This window comes from Diceros bicornis, chromosome 16, assembly GCF_020826845.1.
Source record: "Diceros bicornis minor isolate mBicDic1 chromosome 16, mDicBic1.mat.cur, whole genome shotgun sequence".
Taxonomy (NCBI): Eukaryota; Metazoa; Chordata; class Mammalia; order Perissodactyla; family Rhinocerotidae; genus Diceros; species Diceros bicornis.
In genome coordinates this window covers 16,593,877-16,619,534 of record NC_080755.1, presented here as the reverse complement: position 1 = coordinate 16,619,534, position 25,658 = coordinate 16,593,877, and the positions used below count along the sequence as shown (strand labels likewise).

Sequence of the window (25,658 nt, the reverse complement as noted above, 5' to 3'; positions counted from 1 at the left end):
TCACTTATTCTTAACATATCTTTGTAAAGTCACAGCAGCTTCTTCATACATAAAAGTCACAGCTATGATTGTATCTAAAAGGCCTGTAAGTCCTTCAAAGTCAATTACCATAAATATCAAAATACCTCAAACCTTTTTCCCCCCATAAAATCCTGCTTTCAGACTATGAACAGTGACTTATAAACTCCGACAAGTTATCACTTCTTGCAAATAAATTAGCTCAAAACTGCCTGTCATATTTTTCCTTACATAGCTTCAAAAATCTAACGGTAATTTCAATTAGTCCAATTCAGAAATTCCCAAAAAAGACTCTAAGAGTTTATACCCAATCTAGCTTTCTGCCTCATTTCTAAATTATTTCTCTTCACATACACACAACAGGTTGCAGGACAACCCAACTCTACTGCTTGCTACGCCTACCTGTGTCTTTGTCTATGTTCAGATTATCCTCTCTGAGAAAGCATTTTACTCAACCCCCACAAAGAATTTGACAAAACTGATCACTCCGTTCTTCCTGTAACTCCTCGCTTGACTTCAGAGACACCATATTCTCCTAGTTTCCTTCTATCTTACCAGCTTATCCCTTTCATTCTCCTTTAGCAGCTTCTCTTTTTCATTCTAACCTCTAAGTTGGAAAAGCAAGGCTCTAGCCAGACACACTACTTTCAGGTGACCGCACCCAATTCCAAAGCTTTAAATATATGATGATGACTCTCACATTTATGGAGAGAATGCATGCCCTTTGTAACTATCTGTATAAACCTAAGCTTCAACCTCTTTCAAGGTCCACACAAATGCCATATCTTGCCCAAAGAATTTCATGATTTACTCTCTTCTCCCAGCCCATCCAAAGTGAGAAAATTCTCTCCTCTACTTCTAAATTGCCAAAGCACTATTCTCTTTTCATAGCACTCATCTCCTTCTTACCTATTATTATTTACGTTTAGGTTATCTCTGTTTTTAGGCTGTAATATCCCTAAGGACAAAGCACATCTCCTAGATCTCTGCATTCTCCACAATGCAGTCAACAAGCAAGGTAACTTACAAGCAAGCCACAGGTACTGAATAAAAATTTGCTATAAAGTCACTACTTCATATTACACACACACAAAAAATTGAGAATCTCCAGTTGAGTAAAGTTTAGTGCAAGAAACAATAAAAACCTGCTAAATGAGCCTTTGGCAGCAAACAAGTTTTTTTTTAAATGTCCTGTTAAATTATGTAATTAAAATCAGTTTAGCCTACTCATTCTTTCCTGACTCCTGAGAAGCCAATACCTATATTATTTTTGGTTGCTGTTAAATTCTAATACATGTAATTTAGTTTGAAATTCTATCAGAAATTGAATCTAAAAATAAGTTAAACCTACCAGCTGTCCTGCTTTGTATATTTTTCCATCCCATTCTATTGCTGAGTATGTGGCCCAGGGGCCCTGCTTTTTAGAAGGAAGATCAGGACGTGTAATTATTCCTTTAAAAAGTGTAAATTTTATTTGTTTGTCATACTTTTCATGACAGTCCTTCAGCCACAGAGCAAATTCTCTGTCAATTCTCATTCGCTGCTCCTGTAAAATTTTTAAATGTTCTATGAAATACAGCTATATTAAACAAATATAACCACAGACACTTGTCATTCATTCCATTTTTCCCTTCATACACTCCACCCCAGAAAACCTAAGAAACTAAAATATTTTGCTGGATCTTTCTCCTATATAAATTTAGCTTTCTAATAAAACCATTACTAAAGAAAGGAAATCTTTGCTATCAGCCTTGGAACCAAAGTCTCAATGGTCAATACCAACAACACAGCTTTCTTTCCCTGCTTTACATCCCAGGATACACGAAAAAAATGATGAACACTGGCTGCCTAGGAGAAGGAGAACTAGCTGGCTATGAGAAAGGGGTAAGAGGAAATCTCACTGTGAACCATGCACATTCTCAACAAGGCAATAAAAATCTCTTTTTATGTATCAAGAACAGACCTACACATATATACTACATAAACATATATATGGTATATCTATGGCATTAAAATATCACTGGGGTAGTGATTGGGGGGGAAAAAGTCTAAAAAAGGCTCCTTATGAGGGTGATAATGAAAAAAAGGTTGAGAAACACCACTATGTAAAACATATTTTTCCTTTTAATCACATATTATATATACATATTACCTATTCAAAAAGATTAAATCATAAAATAAAAATTAAGTGTTTTCTAACAATACCTAAGAAGAAAATGTGTTACTGCTTATCATTCTTCACCCTACTAGGACACAGTGTAGAGAGATTTATACTCAAGCATAACCTGCTATATACTACTTTAATGCCTGTCTTTAGGAGAATGAGTAACGAAGACAATCTCCACATTACACGCTTTCACAGAAGACAACATAGTTATAGAAGTTCATTTCTTCCTATATACCTTACTCCATAACATACCATTTCCAAATGAAAATGGGGCAAAATTAAAAATGATTTCAGCATAAGTTTTTACAGCTTGCAATTAGAGGGTCAATATCTTAATCATTAAAAAACAAAAAATTTGATTTTAAAAAGTTATTTAAATACAAAACACATAGACATAGTAAAGATTAAAAAATGGCATACAGTTTCAAGGAAATCTTCACCCTAATCCTGTTCCCAGGTACCAACTCCTTCCTAAATCAGCATATTGCTGTTGTCACTTTGTCAGCTTGACAAGGATACTAAAATTATTAACTAGGAATGGGACAGTTCGCCTACCAAATTTTTATACTGCACTGCAACGTATAGCCCTTTTCTTAGGTAAAATTGTTCTAAGCTAAAATGTAAATAAATCTCAAGATTCATTATCAACCAAACTACCAGATGTATTAATTAAATCCAGAAACTCCATAATGTGTCAAAAAACAATGTTACAGGTGTCACAAGATGACAGTTTATCTAGGAGAGGAGTATGTGGGTATTCATTGTAACATTCTTTCAACTTTCTGTGTATTTGAAATTTTCCAAAATTAGAAAATATATATATTCTAAAAACATAATGTAACAAAGAAACAGAAGTAACCTATGGTGGATTACCTTCTGTAAAGACCAAATTGTTCAATAAATGTTGGCTAATTAATACCATATTATAAAATGAATTCCAAGTGTACCATATCTAAGTATTATATAGGACTTTTCTCAGTGGTTAATTGTTTAAACATATCTTAATCTTCCATGATTCAGAATCTTTTATTAACAGCAAAATGAACTGCAACATCTTGTAGGAATGACCGACTACAAATACTATATGCTACGTATTCTGTTTACTACCCAGTAATTTTAGGTTCACAATAAATGCATCTATCTCTTGGCAACTCAACATTAAACTACTAAAAGAGCAGTATTAAGTACAAGTTTCTCAGGTATCTGGGTAGAATAAGAGTACACTAGTACACCAGTCCCATTTAACTTTTTAAAAAATTTATTATTCTTGTTCTATCAATCAATGCATGTATTTTAATACTGATGAATCTCAAATCACCTTTTAGCCCAAAGTATTTCACAGTTCTACCTCACTTTTATCCTCAAGATTAGATTAAAATTGCTTATTTAGGTTGTTAATACACAAACATAGCCCTTGTATTAGATAAAATTGTTCTTACATACTCTTATCAAATGGATATGCTTCTGTAACTTCTATTCACTACATCAAGGTCTTGATATTGAGATCTAATCAAGATCTGTAAATTTCATCCAAACATGGTCTAATCAGTTTGAAATTTTTTGAGTAATGTGAACACACAAATGCTCATGAAGAAAAATTTATACACACTCTTTTGATTAAATGAAAAGTATGCAAAATGTCAGCATAAATCTATACTACTAGTGACTTTTGTTGTACTTAAAATAGAACATTTGCAAATATTCAAAACTTGATATTTAAAATCATACCTGTCCATTTAAAATCCTTGTAAAAAGGGTGTTCTTATCTTTCAATTTTAGCTCAAGATCCATAAAAGTCAATTTATTTGTGCTGACCTGGAATTTGTCATTAGTGAATAATGCACCAGATATTCTATTGTAGCACTCAATTGGTGCAAGCCCTCTCTTCTTAGGAGGAGTACACCAGTCAAAGCTTGAACAGAACAAAATATTAGTTAGTAAAAAGACTAGGTTATAAAATGACAAAATTTCAGCAAAAGTCAAAACTTACTCTTCAACAGAAGTATATGGTATTAGTCGTCCATTCCAAAAACATTCAAAAATAGGCCTTTTCCCTCTTGCTGCTTTCTCAAGTATGAAACAATCGTCATCATCATCTTCATCTTTTATTTCTAGAGCACAGGAGTAAGTGGAACAAAGTGCTTATTGCTATAAAGTATACGCAATTTTATCACTGAGAAATCAATTTCTATAAGTAAAATGTTAAAGTTGCTTCAGAGAAATGCTAACAAAACCTCATTTGATCATTAACATTACGTTCTATAAAACCTAAAGGTAGCTTTATTCTTAGTTTGTCCTCAAAAAAGCAGATGTTCAAAGTGGTTCCACATTACCAATGGTGTTTCTCATTTAAAAGTCAACAATTAGGGGCAGGCCCAGCGGCGCAAGCGGTTAAGTGTGCGCGCTCTGCTGCGGCGGCCTGGGGTTCACCAGTTCGGATCCCGGGTGCGCACCTACGCACTGTTTGGCAAGCCACGCTGTGGCGGCGTCCCATGTAAAGTGGAGGAAGATGGGTACAGATGTTAGCCCAGGGCCAGCCTTCCTCAGCAAAAAAAGAGGAGGATTGATAGATGTTAGCATAGGGCTGATCTTCTCACAAAATAAATAAATAAATAAAAGTCAACAATTACTAATATACTAATCAGTCTGTGCTAGGAATACTACACTAGCCACCGAGCCTGCAATCTTTAAAAGTTGTTTAAAGAGCAAAAGAGCCATACATCCAAAGAGATTATGCACTATAGCAGAATCTCTGTTCCCTACAAATATAAAAGCTTGAATCCTGTCTAAAATAAGTTTCATAATTCTGTCAGAACCAGTATGTTCACGTAAAAATCATCTGGGAAATCTATGGTATCTAGTAGAAGGAAGTTTACCTAGTTGGGGCAAATTAATCAATAATACCGAATTTAAGTTTACATTATATAAACTTAAATTTTCAAAGATCAGATTCAGGTGATACAGCTAGAATTATATGTTATAAAGCATCAAAAGCATAATTAGCACCATTGTCTATAAAATTTTTATGTTTGTTAGCAATACATTTTCATATACCCAGCTAAGTTAGGATTGGTCATTATGATCCCGATACAGTAACACCTCAGTTATTCTAGCATTAGGTTGTCCCAAAATAAAGCCTCCTTCCCCACAAAAACCCTCAAAAGAAGTCCTTATGCAAAAGTTCCTTTCAATCAAACCAAATCATTTTTCTCTTAGAGAATCCCTCTGATCATTACACAACTTATTGGCTCTTATTTTAAGACATCGTTTGAAGAATTTTATCTTTTTGTCTACAAGTATACAAAAATTAGAAATGGCAAATTAAAAAGGGGCCAGAGACATCATAGGAGGCAGAGCCACTGAGTAATAACATGTATTACTAAATAGTGTTGGGCACTATTCTAAGGACTCGCAGCAGTTTCCTATTTAACACTCACAATACCTCTATGAGGCATGAACTATTACTTCCTATTTCACAGACAAGGAAACTGAGGTAGGCAGTCATTTGTTAAAGTTTACAAAATAGAAAGTGGCAAAGATGAGATTCAAATCAGGAAATCTGGTTCTAGAACTCAAAACACTAAGGATACACTGAGCAAGTATTCTGAATGAGAAAGTTTAATACTGTTAATCTATGAATTCAACGTACTCCCAATAATCCCACTTGGATTTTTTGTGTGTGTGTGTGAGAGGAAGATCAGCCCTGAGCTAACATCGGCTGCCAATCCTCCTCTTTTTGCTGAGGAGGACTTGCCCTGGGCTAACATCCGTCCCCATCCTCCTCTACTTTATATGGGACGCCTACACAACATGGCTTGACAAGCAATGCGTCGATCCACACCTGGGATCCAAAACTTTGAACCCCAGGCCGCCGAAGCAGAGTGTGCAAACTTAACCGCTACACCATCAGGCTGGCCCCAAACTTGAATTTTTTAAAGTGAATGTACAAAGTGATTCCAAAGTTTATCTAGAAGGGTAAAAGATTAACAATTTTCTCAAAAAAGAGTGTCTTGCCCTATAAATATCAATATACAGTATAAAGCTATAAGAGTATCATTACTGATGTATAAAAATACAAAATAGATCAATATCTTATAATAAAGAATCCAGATCTATGTACTTATAGGAACTTTTTTTTTTCTCTTGTGAGGAAGATCAGCCCTGAGCTAACATCCATGCCAATCCTCCTCTTTTTGGCTGAGGAAGACCAGCTCTGAGCTAACGTCTGTTGCCAATCCTCCTCCTTTTTTTTTTCCCAAAAGCCCCAGTAGATAGTTGTATGTCATAGTTGCACATCCTTCTAGTTGCTGTATGTGGGACGCAGCCTCAGCATGGCCAGACAAGCGGTGCGTCGGTGTGCACCTGGGATCCAAACCCAAGCCGCCAGTAGCGGAGTGCCCACACTTAACCACTAAGTCACGGGGCCGGCCCATGGAACTTAACATATAAAAGTGATATTTCAAACTATTGCAAAAGTCGTAACATTCAATAACTGGTGCTAGGAAACTGAACACCCACATGGAAAATATTAAGTTAAAGCCCCACTTCATCCTACACACAAAAAAGGAGGTTGTAGATGCATTAAAGATCTAAACATAAAATGATTTCAAAAAACTACAAGATATTTTCATAATCTTAGGGTATAAGAAGGCTTTCTACAGTAAGACAAAAATCAGAAAGGATAAAGAAAAAACCAATAAGACTATATAAAATTTAAAACTTCTTCATAAATACCTACAAAGATAACAGGAAGACAATATGGGAAATATATAAAGGTTCAGTTCAGTAAGAAATCTACAATAAAAGAATATATGTTTCTTAAAGCCAGTGCTTTATTCATCTGGAAGTCAATCTATGCAAAACCCAAGAACTATAAAAATTACAAATATCTAACAACTTAAGAAGATGTGCATAAGGGAAAAAGTTTTAAAATTTATCTAACCTTAACAGCCCAACCAATAATAATAATTAAAAAAACAAACTACTATCCTAAATCACAACTTTCCATTTTATAGCTAAGATAACAGATTAACATACTTGGTGGAAGGCATGGATCATCAGGATAAGTTTCTCTATCATATAAGAAAGGGTGATATCGGATAATCCCTTCCACTATACCGTCTCCTTCAACATGAGCCTTGAACTCAAAACTATCAGCTGCTGTATTTATATACAACGTCTGCATGTCATCCGGCATTTCCCTTAGGTTGACAATCCTAGGTGCCTTCCCCTTTTCAAACATAGAAATCTAAAATAAAAATAAAACAAAAATAATTAAATTCTATGATGACTTTACTTTTTGTTCTCAGCTATGATCCAACAGAATAGGCAAAAACTACTTTTATTTGTACAACTAATCCTCTAGCTTAATGAAATGTATACATATTTATATATGGGATAAATAGCTGTAAGTAGTATCTCAATAAGGAACATACTACTAAAAAATAGAAAGCAAGCAAAGAAAGAACAAAGCAGAGCTGAAGGACAGATAAGTCATGAGCACACTTAATTCAAAGTTTCTCGCTAGAGGTAGGAAGGGGGACAACGATGTATGTGAAATTCCTTCTAACGTGTGGGCAAGGACATTGAGAATTCAACACTGAAATGTTCTGTGCTTCTAAATCTTACTTCACCATCATAAGACTTCTATGAACAAAAGGGAAACTATTTATGTCCCTTTTCCTCCCTGTTTTGAGACATGATATTCAGCAACAACTCATATCTATCTCTATAGAAGACAGAAAAAAAGAGAAGCCAAATACTACAATAAACAAAGGTTCCAGAAAACTGTATCTAGGAATGATACTTGGATATCAAATTACCGAAGTATTCTGGTAAAACACATGGAGAGAGTTATCTATCTATTGACTGATTTTTCCTATCCAGAGTCACTTGGAACTGGAACAAATACCTAATAATTCATAATATTTTAAAAAGAAATTTTATCTTACTTCAATATCAATGTTGTTGAAAGGTCCAACTTCTTTTGATGTATGTTTTTCATTTCCTTTGGGGCCATGAATATAGTAATGATAAATATGCCTAAAATACAGAAGAATAACTTTATAATTTTAATTCACATAAAATTACAGTTCATATAATCTTCTACCCAAAAATTTTGTAACTACTATTTGGCAGTACCTATTAAGTGTCAAGCACTATATTAACCATTTTTAAACTCAGGGATAAACTATTATCCCATTTAATAGTAAAAACAATCCTGAGATGCAGTTATTATTACATCTCATTTTATACATATAAAAATTGAGGTGCAAGGAGTTTATATAATTTATCTAAGGTTACAGACCTAGAGTTCAGGAGAGCAGGGCTTCAATCCAGGCCTTTCCAACTTCAAAGCCCACATACTTTACACTTCCAAGAAGTACAATTTATCAAGAAAATAAAAACTAGAAGACAAAGGCTATAATTCTACTTGTCAGGGATATTCTAGATAGGACTCACAGGATTGCATATCTTTAAATTATCTCCACAATATGAGAATATCATTCTATAACTCATCTCTCCTCTCCCATAGCACTGAAACAATCTTATACCAATATTCCCCAAACAAAACTAATACAATCAACATTATCCCATCAAAAACCACCACTTCAGAAATCTTTGCTACTTTATTTTTAAGTAAAGGTTAAAAAAAGATTACATTTTGATGAACGTATTCAGGGCTAAAACATATCACATCTGTAGTTACTCCTCAAACAGGAATTTGCAATATTCCTTTATATGCATTTTAATTTTAAAAAATAATTAATTATCCTAGCTACTGTTTAAAAGACTACAGAGATAAAAGGAAAGCAGTGAAGATCTTGAGATCTTTCTTCAGACATCTCAAGTGCTAACATCATAATCAACATTATTATGTTGATAATTATTACATATAATAATATTCTATTAATAAGTTTATAACCATACATCAAGAGTGCTACAAATAGCTTAGCAACTATCTGTTTCAAGGAATGGTTCAAGTTATACGTTATTCTTTTTAGAGCACGAGTATGTTCTGATTATGTGTTATGTACACTGAATTCTTTCAGCTAAGAGAAATTATAATTATAAAGTAGCTAATAAAATATGAAGAGAAGAAAAATTCCAAAGTCCTATTTAAAACTCTTGGGTTACAGGGCCAATAAATATCAATATTCAAGAAGAAAAAAAGTACGCCTAAAATCAAATTTATCTCCCCATAAAATAAAAATTTTTTAACTCTGCTGTATAATACAAATTTATGTATAAAATAGAGACTCTCAAATTAAGTGTAATAGCCTTTTGGGTAAATGTGAAGATTTAAAAAAAAAACAAACAAACATGAATTTTGTGCAGATGTACCCATTTTTGCAAAATTCAGACCAACAAATTACAGAAACAATCCAGTAAATGGTCTGTCTATATATGTACCAAAGACTTAGAGCCATTAAATAAATATTCCTTCAATTTGGTCTAATGGAATTTTATACCTCCTAAAAGTTTTCCTGAAATAAATACACAAAGATTTATTTTCAGTATTACTAATATGTTATACAGGCATATATGCATTTTTTTAATGTTAAGAGACTTGGTGCATTCATTGAATAAACATTAATTGAGCATCTACTATGTAACAGGATACACTGGGGATATAGCAGTGGATAAAAAAAGACATTCCAACGGGAGAAGGCAGACAAAAAAATAACTAAAATACATGGTATGGAAGATTATGATAGGTGCTATAGAGAAGAAGCACAAAAGGAAGATATGAGAGTGATGGTGCTGAATTTGATGAATTCTGAAGTTTATTTTAAATTTTATCATAGAGGTCAAAAAGGCTGTGCCTCAAATAATGACCCATACATTACAGGTGAACAATAAATATTTACAGAATAAAGAACTGTTTTAATGCTACATGAGAGTATCAGCTACTGTACTGAAGGGAAGGAAATGGGACAGGAGCAAAGCAGAAGCCAAGAGGCATCAATGTATCTGTAATATTTTCTGTCTTACAAAAGATAAGTAGCAACATGTCCTAAATCAAATATAAATAATTACTTACGCTAACTGTCTTGTCCAAGCATAGAAATAATTTTTCAAGTACTGTATGTGTTCTGGCTGTACCCCTGTGATAACCACAGCAGTAAAGCTATCTTTTTGCTTCTCCTCTGAGATAAGAGAATGTAGAAATCTTTCATCATCATTTGTAATGTGAACAGAATCAGATGGCTACAAGAGTGAATATAAATAAAACAGATTAGGTACACCTTAATTATAATTATACAAATAACATTTACATTGACTTTTAATGTGATTCACTTGGATAGTTTCAAATACAGACTTCAATAAACTTTTAAAGGAAAATGACCCAATACAAATCAGCTAAGTGTGTGACAATGCTATAAGGACAGAAAACTTTACAACAATTGCTAAAATGGCATACATAAAGGAGTATCCTATACCATAAGCTAAACCAATTTTAAAATCATAAAGGAAAAAGTAAAGAAAAATAAACACAGTCAGGCATCACTTGATGGGGATACATTCTGAGAAAAGCATCATCAGGCAATTTCATAGTCGTGCAAACATCACAGATTCTATGGACAGGGAATAAAATTTGCCACTCCAAAATGTCTCTCTTTAACATGAGGATTATTTTAGGCTGATTATTTTTAAGAAACGAAAAACTCCAAGTTTTTTTGTTACCTCCCCAACTGGCTTAAAGAATTCATATATAACAATCTGTAGCAGAAAGTGAGCTATCACCTTAGCATAACATGAACTGACAGGGAGAAAAATACAAAAGCCTGTTTGTTGAGATCCCCTCTGTGTTCCTCTGTTCCTGTGTGGCCAAACACTTGTTTTCCAAACATTTGCTCCTTTTCACCTACCTGTGAATTGTCTTCCTCCCTTTCCAGTCTCTGACTCTCCCCACCCCCAACACCTTTCCTCTTTAGCTGAGGATGGCATTTAAGGTGAAGGTTTTGGTCATTTTGGTGAGTTACTTGGTTTTCATGGGTTTCTCCCGTGTATACGTGTCATTAAACTTTTGTTTCTCTTCTGTTAATCCGTCTCACGTCAATTTAATTCTTCAACTAGCCAAAAGAACCTAGAGGGGTAGAAGAAAAGTTCTTCCTCCCCTACAGTACCTACACAAACCTAGGTGGTATAGCCGCCTCACATCTAGGCTACACAGTACTAAGCTTATGGAACCAGCCACATACGCAGTCTGTCCTTGACTGAAATGTCATTATACAGTGCATGACTGTACTGAGTTTAAAGAATGTCAAGAAAAACTGAGAACACTTACCCTAGTTTGGAATGAGTCTTTGCTTGGGATACCTACAACTTAAATTGGTCAGGACCAATGCCCAGCCCTCCATGTTCAAGAAAATTAGGATACAACCTGAACCCAGCTGGCTTAGGCCAAAGGCACTGTGTGTAAAAGGGAGTAAAATCATCCTGGCTCACAGTTCACTTTCAGAGAATATCTATAGCTTGCCAGAAGGGAAGTGAGGAAGGGAGAAGTGTTTGAGGACAAGAATTACAAACTTCTCAATTTTCACTCTGAGTCTACATGTGTCAAAAATTGCACGCATATATATATAAATTGCATGCATCTATATATATGCATTTATATACTATGCATGTTGCTCTATAGATAAAAACTTGTAAAGATAAAGATACACACTGAACTACTTTGTCTAGGAAACTGGTTGATTTTATGTTTTTAATAAGCATGTTATTACTTTCTTAATAAAAAATAAATCAAAACCAAAACCATTCCAATGCATCGCTACACACTAAATCACTAATACTACAGCTACAATACCTAATATACAAGTTACATTTTATACATTTTGAGAGTTAGTAGATGAGCTTGGGTTTACTAATGATGCAGGTTCATTATCCAAATATTTATCAAGCACCTTCTAAGTCCTATGACTGAACCTGGACACAAGGAAGATAGGGTTCAAGATAAATAAGACACTGCCCTTCCTCCCTACAAATTCCATCTAGTAGGAGATGAGAAACAGTTACAAAACAGTGTGCCATTATAAAGACAGGAACCAAGAGCTAGAGTTAAAAAGAAGGTGAAATTCCCCCAACAGATGACTTAATAAGAACATTCCAGACCAAAAAGAACATGAAAGATTTGAGAGAATAAGGGAAACAAGGTAGTTCAGAATATATAATAAACATATGATGAAAGAGGAGGCTGGAAAGGCTCAATCAAGCAGTGGAAATGGGTGGAAGAGAGGGCAGATCAAACTATTTTAAAAGACAGAATTAAATGCGGTGAATGATTAACAACAAGGATTACAATTATTAACTACTTGGCCAGGGGATGTTGTTAATTGAAAAGGGTAGTTAAGGAGAAAGGAGAGGGCGGGCCCCGTGGCTTAGCTGTTGACTGCACGTGCTCCGCTACCAGCGGCCCGGGTTCGGATCCTGGGTGCGCATCGACGCACCGCTTCTCTGCCCATGCTGAGGCCGCGTGCCACATACAGCAACTGGAAGGATGTGCAACTACGACATACAACTGTCTACTGGGGCTTTGGGGGAAAAAAAAAAAGGAGGATTGGCAATAGATGTTAGCTCAGAGCCGGTCTTCCTCAGCAAAAAAAAAAAAGGAGAAAGGAGAAAAAAGAGAATAAGAACAGTTTATCAATAATATTTTTAATTTCAGATGTACTAAAAGTGAGTTATTTATGGAACATCTGGAGAAGGACATCTAATTGAAATCGGAAATCAGTGTGCTAGATATGATCAGCTGGTATTCAGCCACCCGTTCGTACCACCTTTTATCATCCCCTTCTGGGCTGCAGAAAATGGAAAGCCATAAAAGTCTATTTCTCAGACTCCCTTACATTTTGGGCTGTGAATGCAAACTAGGCTTCACGCATTAGATGTACTAGCCAAAGGTTTAGAAGGGGAAAATGCGGCAGAGGCCATTTCCTGAGATTTCTTGAAGGTTTTCTATCATGCAAGGTACCGAAAGACCAGTATCCAAGTTCTAGCTTCAAGTGTTAGCACTGATACAGCACTGGTTACGCCCAGAAATTCTGTGTTCCAGTGCGGGAGAAACTGTGGGAGCAAGACCTTTCCAACAGATCACAGATAAGGCAGTGTTTCTGAATTTCAGATCCAGCGGTGGTCCTCCAGGGACGTAATTACAGCAGATGTTGCAGCATCTCTTAAAGGTCAGATTGGAGTGTCCTGGCATCATTCTGCAAGGTTCAGCCTAGAGTTCATTCCTTCAACTCTTCCAATAATCATGTAAGCATGTAACTCCCTTTATTAAATCCTTTTCTGTTTAAACTGCCTAGAATGGTTTGTTTGCTTTATGGAGTCCAGCCTAATTCAGTGTCTCAATCTTAAGAGAAAAGTCTTGGCAAGAAATACAGATTTGAAAACTGCTGATATTAAGTGGAATATACACACACACACACACAGCCCACAGAAAATACAAATTGCTGGTTATAGATCAAGAACCACCAACCCCATACAAACTCTAATAACTGGTACCAGGTCAAGGATAAAGGAGGAGCCAGAAAAAGTAGGCTAGAATGGAATGGTCAGAAAAAGAAAAGAACCAGGGACCAACTGGTACCCATGAAATGTTTGCTGGGATGAACTAAGCACAAAACACAGAAAAAGCTGTCAGAAATGATGAATCAAGAGACCTCAGTTCTATCCAAGCCCTATTATATGTATACAGTTTTGAAAATCACGTAAATTCTCAATTCCTATTTTTCACCAGTTTTAACATGGCAAATAATATTTCCACCAATATACTTCATAAGGCTTTGTGATGGTAAGGTAAGATGAAAAAGTTAAGATGGAATACTGTTATGTAAATACATTAAGATACGTAAATTGTTAAATAAATGCAACAAATTTAAAGAGGAAAAACTGAGATGAGCAAAATGAAGAAATTTCCTGGACAGAGGAGAATGTTAAATTATAGAGAAAATAAAAGTTGCTGATTTAATAAACATGGGGAAAAAAATCCAGCCAACTAGTAATGAACGAAAAGGTACTGGTTTCACCTATTAAATTGTCAACATTTTGCTGCCTTCCTCTTTCCTCCTCCCTGTTCTTTTTAAAAATAAGGAAATGATCAGATAGGCACTTCCATATACTGCTGTTGGGAGTGTATTTGATTTGGGTTCAACCTTTCAGAAAAGCGATTTTGTAATATATACCAGGAATATTTATAAAGTTCAAATTCACTGTCAACAGCTATTAAAATTTTAACAAACTTTACTAAGAAAAAAATTGTAATTCAGCCAAAATGTTATGCAAAGATATTCATGGCAATGTCTTTATAATTATACTAAAATCTTTTAAATAAGCTAAATGCTCAACAGAATAAATTACAGTACATTCAACCAAAGAAATACAATGAAGCTATTAAAAATGTGTTGTGTGCCAAAATATTTTATAAAATGAAGAAATACTCTAAATGTTAATTTAAAAATGTGGGCTCAAGCAAAGTATATAATAAAAAAGTTAGACTAGAAGGAAATTCAACTAAATATGTTATAAATACATTTTTCTGGCATTTGAGACTATTTTTCCTTACACTTGATTATAAAACTTTTTACAATTTGTTTTACAATCAGAAAAGAATTTTTAAAAATCTAAAAATTAAATATTTTAAAATAAAAAAATTCTAAAATGTTTCAAACGGAGAAAAGTTGAATGAATAATACAAGAAACACCATATACTCACCACCAAGATTCAAATTTGTTAACATTCTGCTTATTAAAATGAGAATTTGAAAGCAAATTTATAACGGAAATAAATTGATCATTTATTTCTCTGCAGCTCTGATTTCCTAAAAGTCTATTACCCTATCACCACTTTTTACTCTAGTTCTGTGGTTATTACATAACAAAGATGTAAAAACTCAAACTCAGTGCAAGGAAAAAAGTTTACAATCTTATGGGCAATTTCCAGGAAGCTAACTCGGCTTTATGAGAAAATTTGTTGTCTGAAGACTTCCAGCCTGAGAAAGCACATAAAGAATCACTTTTGCTATTCAGATGATTAAAGGAAAAAGAATGAAAATTAAGTAACTTAATTTCAAAATTCCATACCTTCAAGTTTTTAAAGCAATAGCATTAGTATTTTAGATAGAAATTAGAATAAATATTCTTGTCCTATCACCCATCCAAAGTAATAAATTTATAATTAATGAGTTAAAATGTATTGTACCTTTCTGTTTCTAATATATCCACTATATATTGCTTCTTTGTTTTTCTCCTTCTTCTCAAAATCTTCTTTAGAAAGCACAAGCTCATGAACATCTTGGGAATCTGCAGGTTTGCTTATCATCTGTTAAATATTAAAGAGTATTTTAAAAATTCCTAAAAGTTAAACTGGCTAACATATTTAGACAGAGTCAACCTCAAAATATTTTGATGAACTTTCATTTGTAAGAAAACTTTTTACTTACTCTGGCTGATTGTCCAACAAAGAAAACAGCCTGTTTGCCCCCAACACCAAAATAGGAAATATCACTATTTAAACTGCGTGGCACTGGTACTGGTCGAACATATCCTGAATGATCACTAAAATAAAACATCACATTAATGCAGTGATTTTAAACAAGCTCTTAGCGGCCAAAGGAAATTGTTACAGCACTTTTATTAAGTGTTAATAAAATGTTCCCAAGCCAGATAATACCCCAAGTCAAAGGTAAAATAAGTAGAGCTAAAAATCAAGACATCATCTATTCCAGCAGTTCTCCAAGTTTAGTTATTCCCCAGATTAACTGCATCAGTATCACTGGGAAGCTCTAAGAAATGCAAATCCTTGGGCCCACCCAACTAAATCAGAAAATCTCTCAGCAAACAGGAATAAATAAATATCTGTATCCTTATATATTCTTACGCCTCTACAATCTTTCCTTCAAAGTTATTTACTACTTCAAAACTCATTAAAATATTGTCTAAAGAATAATGAGAATTATAGTAAAGAGATTATTTCCATGCATCATGAGCTCTGAAGATGAAGAGCTCTGTATGAACCTCTAACTGCACTATAACAACACTTTGGAGAGTAGGCATCCCTGGTCTCTCAAAATACAGGCAAGGTCTCCAGGGACACAATTTCCCAATATCAGAAATAAACAGAATTGGGGATGAGGCTGGAACCACTATTACACTAAATGGAAAGGGTAGAGAGCAGATGTGGCTTAGCTGGAAAGAATTAGAGAACACAAAGACATTCGAAGAACTTACCCATAAGAAACAAAGAAATAAAAGAAAGGGAAAATATCAAAGTGGGTCTAAAAGACATGAATGACTGAAGGAAAATATCTCACACAAGTTTAAGTGTAGTTACAGAAAGAGAAGAGAGAATGAATAAGAGCTGCAAATATTCTGGAACCACTAAAAGACATGGCTCCACAGATTCAGGCCAAAAGAGCTCAAACAGGATACATTAAAAAAATAAACCCACATCAAAGTGAACACCACAAACAAAACAGAAGAACTAAAAAACAGGGTGAGAGATAAAACAGGTTAGCATAACAACAGTTATAAGACAGTGGAATATTATTTCCAAAGTGCCCAGAGAAAATCCATCAACCTAGAATTGTGAACTAGAGCTAAATAAAGAATTTACAGATAAAAACCAAGGGAATTTAACAGATTTGCTCTAAAGGAACGTTTCTACAAACACAATCTGAGATGAAAGGTTATCATAATATGGTAAGTACAAAGGTAACTTTTAAAATATGTGTTAAATGTTTTAAATGCCATTACAAAAAAATAGTGTGTATAAATTGTGAGATTTATAAAAAGTCAGACCTGAAATACTAGACAACAAAAGTATTATTTTGGGAAAAAAGTGACAATAAAAAGACACAATGAATTAAAAAAACAGAGAAAATAAAACAAAGAAATAATGGGATAAATAAAAATAATTTAATTGGTATAAATTATATATCACTCTATATATCAATAATCAAAATAAACATAAAGACAATGACCAGGAGAGCCACTGCAATATGAGACCTATAAAACAAAGCACACAAAAAAACTGCCCCCTCACAACATACAAAGCCACGGCTACACACAAACCTATCTCCACACAACAGACACAAACCTGCCCCGACACAACACACACAAAATACCTCCACACAAAAACTCCACACAATACACAAACACACCACCCCACACAACACGCATGCACACTTACAATGCCCCCCCAACACCAGACAATGTCCAGACACCAACAATAAAAAGAACATCTTAAAGAGTCAGAGAAAACAGATACAAAGCATACTGAAAAACAAAGATAAGAATGACCACAGCTTTCTCATCTAAACTATGCAAGCCTGAAAAAAAATGGAGTGATATTTTTAACATATTGAAATTTATAACAAACTCAACTTAAAATTCTTTACCTGGTAAAAATATCTTTAAAGGGGGAGGGAAAGATCCAGACTTTATCAGACATACAAAAGCTGAAAAAATTCATCAAGAGCAAACCTGAGTTATGAAAACTGTTAAAAGACCTTCAGAATTAAAACAATGCTATTTGGATTTAAACAAAGGAATGAAGACCACCAGCAATGGTAAATATGTGAGTAAACATATATTGACTCAGGGACTCAGATACTTTTATGCGAACGTTCATAGCAGCATTATTCAAAAGAGACAAAAGGTAGAAACAAGCCAAGTGTCCACTAACCTATGAATAGAAAACAAAATAGCTATACGCTTCAGCCAAAAAAAGAAATGAAGTTCTGATCCATGCTACAACGTGGATGAACCCTGAAAACATTATGCTAAGAGAAATAAACCAGACACAAAATGACAAATTTGTATGATTTCTCTTAAATAAGGTACCTAGCACAGGCAAATTCATTGAGACAAAAAGTAGAATAGTAGTTACCAGCAGCTAGAGTTAGGGAGAATAGTTACTGCTGAATGGACACAGAGTCAGTTGTGTGGTGGGGATGAAAAATTTTGGAAATACATAATGGTAATGGTTGCAAAACATTGTCAATATAATTAACACCAATGAAATGTACACATTAAAATGGTCATAGCAAATTTTATGTTACACTTTTTTCACCATATTTTTAAGAAAAAGATACTTAAAAAGACAAACTATAAAAACAGGGAGTAGAGAAGTGGTTGACTGGCTAAGTAGCGTGAGAAATAGGGAGAGGTAGGTAAAAGGGTATAAACTTTCAGCTATAAGATGAATAAGGTCTGAGGATCAAATGTATAATATTATGGCTACAGTCAATAACACTGTATTGTATAACTGAAATCTGCTGAGAGTAGAACTTAAATGTTTTCACCAAAAAAAAAGATAAATATGTGAGGTGACTGATGGGTTAATTAACTAGCCAGAAAGAATCCTGTTTAAAGCAACACAACTAGAATATACTTTGATATTTGTAATATATATCAACGTAAAATGTATAAAAACAAAAACACAAAGATCAAGACAGGGTAAATGACATGGATGGTACTACCGTGGTGTACTTAAATGTGAAATGGTGTAATAATACTTGATATAGATGGTGATAAATTAAAGGTGTATACTATGAATCCTAAAGTTACCAGTAAAAAAAAAACGGAGTAACAGCTAACAAGCTAACAAAGGAAATAAAATGGAATCTCACACACACACAGACAAAATACTCAATTTGAAATAAGGCAGAAAAAAAGGAAAACAGGAAAAATGAAAAACAAATAACAAAGATGGTAAGTTTAACTTCAAACATACAATAAATCACATTAAATGTAACTGGTCTAAACATCCCAATTAAAAGGCAGAGATTGTCAAATTTTAATACACAACTATATGCTGCCTAAAAGAAACTGTCCTTAAATATAAAGAGATAGTAGGTTAAAAGGTTGGAAAAAGAGTTACCATTTTAACACTAATAAAAAGAAAGCTGGAGTAGCTATGTTAACATCAGACAAAGTTGATTAAATATCATCAGGAAATGAAGAAAGCACAATTAAATTCATGGGTAGTAAAAGACTACTTTTTGCCTTCTGAGTTTTTAAAATTATGTAAGACTACTGAAATCAAAATAACACTGTCTGATGTGGTTCTCAATGTATGCCAAAGTAATACTTCAGAAAACTAAATTACAAATGGGAGAGAGTTATAGGACCTACATAAATCAGTGAGATTTCTGCAATTCATTTTAAGTGGTAAAATGTCCATACTAGTAGACTGTACGAAGTTAGGTATGTATACAGTATTCTCTAAAGCAACTATTAAAAAAAAAGATATACTCAAAACCACTATAAAGAAAATAGTACACTAAAATATGTTCAAGTAAACCACAAAAAGTCTGGAAAAGAGGGAAATCAAAAACAAAGGGAATAAATAGAAAAGTTAAAACATGACATACTTAAGTCCTAATATATCAATAATTATGGTAAATGTAATGGTACAACTACACTAAAATTGGCAGAGTGAATAAAAAAATGATCCCACTATATATCTGTCTACAAGAAACTCATTCCAAATATAATGTTATAGGTAGTTTAAAAAAAAAATGGATAAGAAAAGATATACCATGCAAACATGAATGAAAATAAAGCTAGAGTGGTTATACTAATATCACATAAAATATACTCCAGAGCAAGAAAATTACCAGGGACAAAGAGTAGCATTACTAATGATAAAAGGGTCAGTTCACCAAGAAATCATAATTGTAACTGTGTATACACAAAATAACACAAGTTCAAAATGCACCAAGTAAAAATTCAGAGAACTGAAAAGAGAAATAAACAAAGCTGCAAATAAGTTATACTCTTCTCTTAGTCACCAACACAGAGAAAATCAGCAAGGAGATAAAAGAACTGAACAATATCACCAACCAACAGAATCTAACCAGTAACATTTACAGAACACTCCTCACAACAGCAAAACACACATTCTTTTCAAGGACACATAGAAAATTCACCAAAATAGATTATATTCTGGATCGTAAAACAAATCTCAACAAATTTAAAAGAACTGAAACCACATAGACTATGTTCTCTGACTATAATGAAATCAAACTGCAAATGAACATAAAGACAGGAAAATCTACTGCGAACAACTGGAAACTGAAGAACACATTCCTAAAACAATCCATGGATCAAAGAGCAAGTTGCAAGGCAAATAAAAATAACTCTGAACTGAATGAAAGTGAAAATACAGCATATCAAAACTTGTGAGACGCAGCAAAAATAGTTCTGAGAAGAAAGCTTATAACACAAAAGTCATCTTAGACAAGGTCTCAAATCGATAATCTAAGATTCCACCTCAAAATACTACAAAAGAGCAAAATAAACCGAAAGCAAGGACATAAATAATAAAGATAAGAGCAGAAATCAAAGAATCTGAAAACAGAAAAACAATACAGAAAATTTATCAATGTGAACAGTTTCTTTGAAAACATTACCAACAACTGTACACCAATAAACTTGAAACTTTAATGAAATGGACTAATTCTTAGTAAAATATAACCTACCAAAACTAAATCAACAAGAAATAGAAAGCCTAAATAGTCTCAGAACTCTATTAAAGAAATCAAAGCAACAGTTAAAAATTGCTCCCACGAAAACATACCAGACCCAAATGGTTTCCTAAGTGAGTTCTGTCAAACTTGCATAAGTGGTAGAGGTAGAAATTAATAGTCACTTAGGAAAATAATTTGCCATTACTTTTTAAATTGGAACATTCATTTTTATAACCCACAAATTCCCTCCCCTTGGGCATACACCTAAGAACTTACATAGATCGGGACCAGGAAACATATATAACACAACACACACACACACACACACACACACACACACACACACAGCCACCCACCCATAGGTAAGACAGTACTGCTCACAAAAGGAAGCCAAATGTTCACTGGCTGGAGAATGGATAAATACAGTGTGATTTCTTTTCGGTATGCACAAAAGATTACATGGTTATGAAAAAGAATGAACTACAGACCCACACAAAGATGTAACCTTAGTAACCTAATATTAAGTGAAAATGCAAGTCCCTCATAATCATACATAAAGTATGATTACCTTTTTTCATAATATCAAAACAAAGCAAAATTGGATATACATATTTTTAAAAAACAAAGAAAAACAATTCAAGATGCTTAATTTTGGTGGGGAGAAAAGAAACAGAATAAGGGAGCACACAGACGTAAGTTTTAGGAAATATTCTACTTATTGGATTGGGTGGTAGATTCTGGTTATTGAACTTATTAAATTTTTCAATAAATAAACTTTAAAAGAGCTAGGCCTAAATTGATAAATTTTTATAAACCAAGAATATTATTAATCAAATTCTATGGACCTAATGTCTATTAAGAAAAATAAAAAGACTAAATGGGTTCTAAGACTTGAATTACTATGGCAATACTTCTGGGAAACAGGCTGAAAATACCCTCCCCTAAATATTCTCCTTAAAAAACGTATGGGGAAGTACACAAAAGTTTAAGGAGAGGGACGCTCAGAGATAAAATACATACATACTTAATCTGATTCAAAACTAAAGACTTCTGTTCACTGATTAGGAATGGACATACAATCGCTAGGCAGTAAGTCTCCTTTTTCAACCCAAACCATCCATGCAAACCCAACTTAGGCAAAAACCTTGTCATGGCAAATAAGGCTGAAAAATACCAATTTCCAGTAGGTTTCAGACTTCTATAAATGAGTCCAGAAAAATCCATATTCAAGGCTATATCCATATTCAAGGGCTATATAAATATCCCTTCATGAAGATAGATAAAAGCTGAAAAATAATCTAAGACCTTGAGAAACAATTTTGCATCACAGAAGCAGTCTTCTGGAGAATTTAGAAAGTCACTTCCCTCAGGAATAAATTTATGTCACAGTCCAAAACAAGTTTTCAAAAATATCTCATTCATATTCTTGATACAATATAAGATGACACTCTATCTTTGTGAGACATGAGTATTTATTAGGAAAGAAGCAAAATCCTCATGGAAACAAGTCATAAAAAGTATTGAAAGTAAGAAAAAGGAACAAGAGAGATGATCAAATTAGTAAAAGAAACTAAAAACAATAAAAGTGATTGCCAGGAAATACAGTAGAGTGACTACATACGTATATTTATATCTCACTATCTCAAATCTACCAAAGGGAAAAAAACAGCCACAATGAAAAAAGCTTCACTTCCAACAAAACTTACAAATGGCCACAGATCTCTTTTAGAGTTTCTGGAATAAATCTGAGAGACACAATGAATATAACCAAATTAATGTAGAATGTCTAAATGTGACATACTCATTCTCTAAATTCAAGTAAATACAAATATCAGAAAGTAAATGAAAGCTCACCTTAATATGCAGAAAAATATTGAAGACAAGCTTTTTCTTTAGGAAAATTAGGGAAAAATCCTGTTGGAAGTCCATTCCTACAACCTAAAAATGGCATTGGAAGTGGGCCATGTGGCATGCTATCTTTATTTTCCCAAAAATGGCTCCCTGAGTTGAGAGCCTTTTAATTGCTGAGCAAGTTGAAAGTGCAGAAAGTAACACTGACCCAACACATACCTGAATTATGGCCACCCAGCAGACCTAACTAATGTCACTCTTCTTTCTTCCATAAAATAATTAAATGAACACACAGTATTACAATTAAGTTCTACAGATCTAATGTAACTTTTAGGGCAATGATTATAATAGTGCCCAAGTTATGAGCAAATTTTCTAGGTTCATGTAATGTTCTATATCTTAATAGGGGGTTTGGATTACACAGGTGTATGCATTTGTCAAAAATCAGTTAATAGAGGGAGCACTTCCAGAATGGCAAAGGATCTATGAAGATCTACCGCTTGATAAAAACAGTAAGAACAGCCCCAAAAGTTGTCAAAATCAACTTTTTCAGAACTCTAAAAATTAACCAATCCAAGGAGTGTTTATTCAAGACACACGGCTGAATCTCGGTAAGAAGAGCTAGCTCCGTAATGTTTTAACATGCCTTATCCTGTTCCCCTCTCACCAGCTCCACAGAAGCCTTGAAAACCAACAGTCCTGCAAGCATGGTGAAAACTAGCAATTTAGGAGTCACTGGATTATGTCTGGAGTTCCCCAAGAGCCCCTTCTCCACAGAACTGTCATTATTGGATCTGACAGTTTCCCAGGAACCCCCACTCACAGGGTGTCTTTATTTAACGTAAGTCAGAATTTGCTCACTGTGAACAGCTTTTTCCCCTGCGTCGTTTGTCCAAAACAATCAGTGGCAATTGTTTATCATCAGAGCTAACTAAGGCAATGAAATCAGTTGGGAGCAAACAAGAATCTGGCCAAAAACTTACAAAGAAACGCTGAGGAATGAGAGGTCCACAATGGTTTTTAAAAGCTCCACATATTCATGAGAATTGAACTGAAGGTTAGTGGGATAAATAGTAAATAGATATGTGGTAAAGCAACTTCAATGGTAGAAACTAGGTGTAAGTATCTGGGTATTCACTGCAGAATTTCAACTTTTCTGCATATGTGAAAATGTTCATAAAATGTTGAGGAAAAGAACAGGGCTAGGAAACACTCAGATCCAGGCTGTGGAACATTCTACAACTAGTCTGAACTCTACAAAAAGAATGACAATTTCATGAAAGACACAAACATGGGGAATTATTATAGAATAAAGGAGACCAGAGAGATACGACAAAGAGAAAAAAATCTGAATATGGACATTAGATATTTTGAAGCAATAATAAATTTCTTGGGTGTGATAATGGTATTATGGTTATTTATGAGAACATCCCTGTGAAGGAGATACATGCTACAGTATTAAGTAGTGAAATGGCATAAAGTCTGCAACTTACTTACTTAGTACCACGGTCAGTGAGAGTTATAAAGAATATTGACAGATTAGAACTCTCATCTCATCTCCCTCTATTCTCCTCTTCATATACTATATTCTAACCACATTGATATTTCTGTCTCTCAAACAAAATAAGCTGATCACAATTTCAGGGTCTTTGTCTTTGCTCGTCTTTCTTCTACTCGGAATACTCTTCCCCCAGGTCCTCATTTGAGCATTTTCTTCTAATTATTAAGCCTCAACTCAAATGCAACCTAAAAGAAGCTGCCCTCTTCTCTAATCACCTTACTGAAAGCAGATGGCCATCAGGGTCTAACACATTACTCGATATTTTCTTAACAGCAATAATCAATAACTGAAACGCTTTTAAATTTTTTTGTGTTTACTTCTGTTATTCTCTCTACTACAACGTAAGCTACAGGCCAAGACAGCTGTTTTGCACTTTTAGGCTGTCCTTTCTTTTCGTCCATAGTCTGTCTCCTATGACATCCATCCTTGTATCCAGCAAAAACTAAACTGGAAGCAGTAAAGCAACTGATAACCTTTTCTACAGGAGTAGAAGACGGGGAGTGAGAGAGTATATCTGATGCTAACAGAAACTGGAGTGGGACAAGGGACTGATTCTGGACTCAAAGACAGTACGAGTACATAACAACTATAACAATTTATTACTTATTAACACAATACCTATAAAGCTAGAACCAAAGCCAGCAACAAGCAGACTTCCACCAAATATTAAACAAAATTTCCCTAACATCTGGATTAAGTTTAAAAGTTTGTGTTCTGCTACAATCAGAATCAATGTTCCATGTATTCAGCTAGGATTTAACTTTTTTATTTTTTTTGTGTGAGGAAGATTGGCTCTGAGCTAACATCTGCCAATCCTCCTCTTTTTGCTGAGGACAACTGGCCCTGGGCTAACATCCATGCCCATCTTCCTCCGCTTTATATGGGACTCCGCCACAGCATGGCTTGACAAGCGGTGCGTCGGCGCGCGCCCGGGATCCGAACCTGCGAACCCCAGGCCACCAGAGCAAAGTGCGCTCACTTAACCTCTTGTGCCACCGGGCCGGCCCCAGATTTAACTTTATTTTAATAAACTGTAGACTCTACTTCTTTCTACTCTTCCACTTGATTTAACTAACACTGTTCTAACCTTTTTGCCCAATCTACCACCTGTTCTCCTTTCCCTTCTACCTAATATTTCTATCATATGCTAAATTCTATCTTTAGACTATAAAAGACAGTGGTCTTTGCCTTCTCTATGGCTATTTTGTAAATCTCTGAAGTGACAAGTACTCATAAAAATAGTGAAGAATGGCTGTAGAAAAGTCTGAGGCCAACAATGAGAAGTAATAACCAAAATGATATCTTATATTTATTGACTGCTTACCATGTGCCAGGCTCTATCCTAAAGTTTACATGTACTAACTCTCTTGGTCTTCACAAAACCTTATGAGTCATTATTCCCATTTTACAGATATGTGAACAGAGAACAGAGACAAAGAGAAGTACCTTGAACAATGTCATACAACTAGTAAGATTAGAATTCAAATCAGGGCAAATGATTCCAGAGCCCTTGTTCTTCACTATATTGCCTCTCACCATGGCACTGTTAAGTCTTTACAAATTTGATGAAAATTCTGAGGGG

General features: G+C 34.3%; 1 protein-coding gene across 1 annotated transcript in view; it reads right to left on the bottom strand.

The window, feature by feature from the left end:
- The window catches only part of SMCHD1 (structural maintenance of chromosomes flexible hinge domain containing 1), a 129,025-nt gene that overhangs the window by 86,477 nt on the left and 16,890 nt on the right, over nt 1–25,658 (bottom strand). The window contains exons 6-13 of the mRNA XM_058556873.1: nt 15,634–15,748; nt 15,393–15,512; nt 10,230–10,396; nt 8,137–8,227; nt 7,223–7,433; nt 4,176–4,296; nt 3,914–4,097; nt 1,370–1,564 (exon numbers count right to left, since the gene is read on the bottom strand). Coding sequence (XP_058412856.1) covers nt 1,370–1,564; nt 3,914–4,097; nt 4,176–4,296; nt 7,223–7,433; nt 8,137–8,227; nt 10,230–10,396; nt 15,393–15,512; nt 15,634–15,748 — 1,204 coding nt within the window. The remainder of the gene's footprint in view (nt 1–1,369; nt 1,565–3,913; nt 4,098–4,175; nt 4,297–7,222; nt 7,434–8,136; nt 8,228–10,229; nt 10,397–15,392; nt 15,513–15,633; nt 15,749–25,658) is intronic.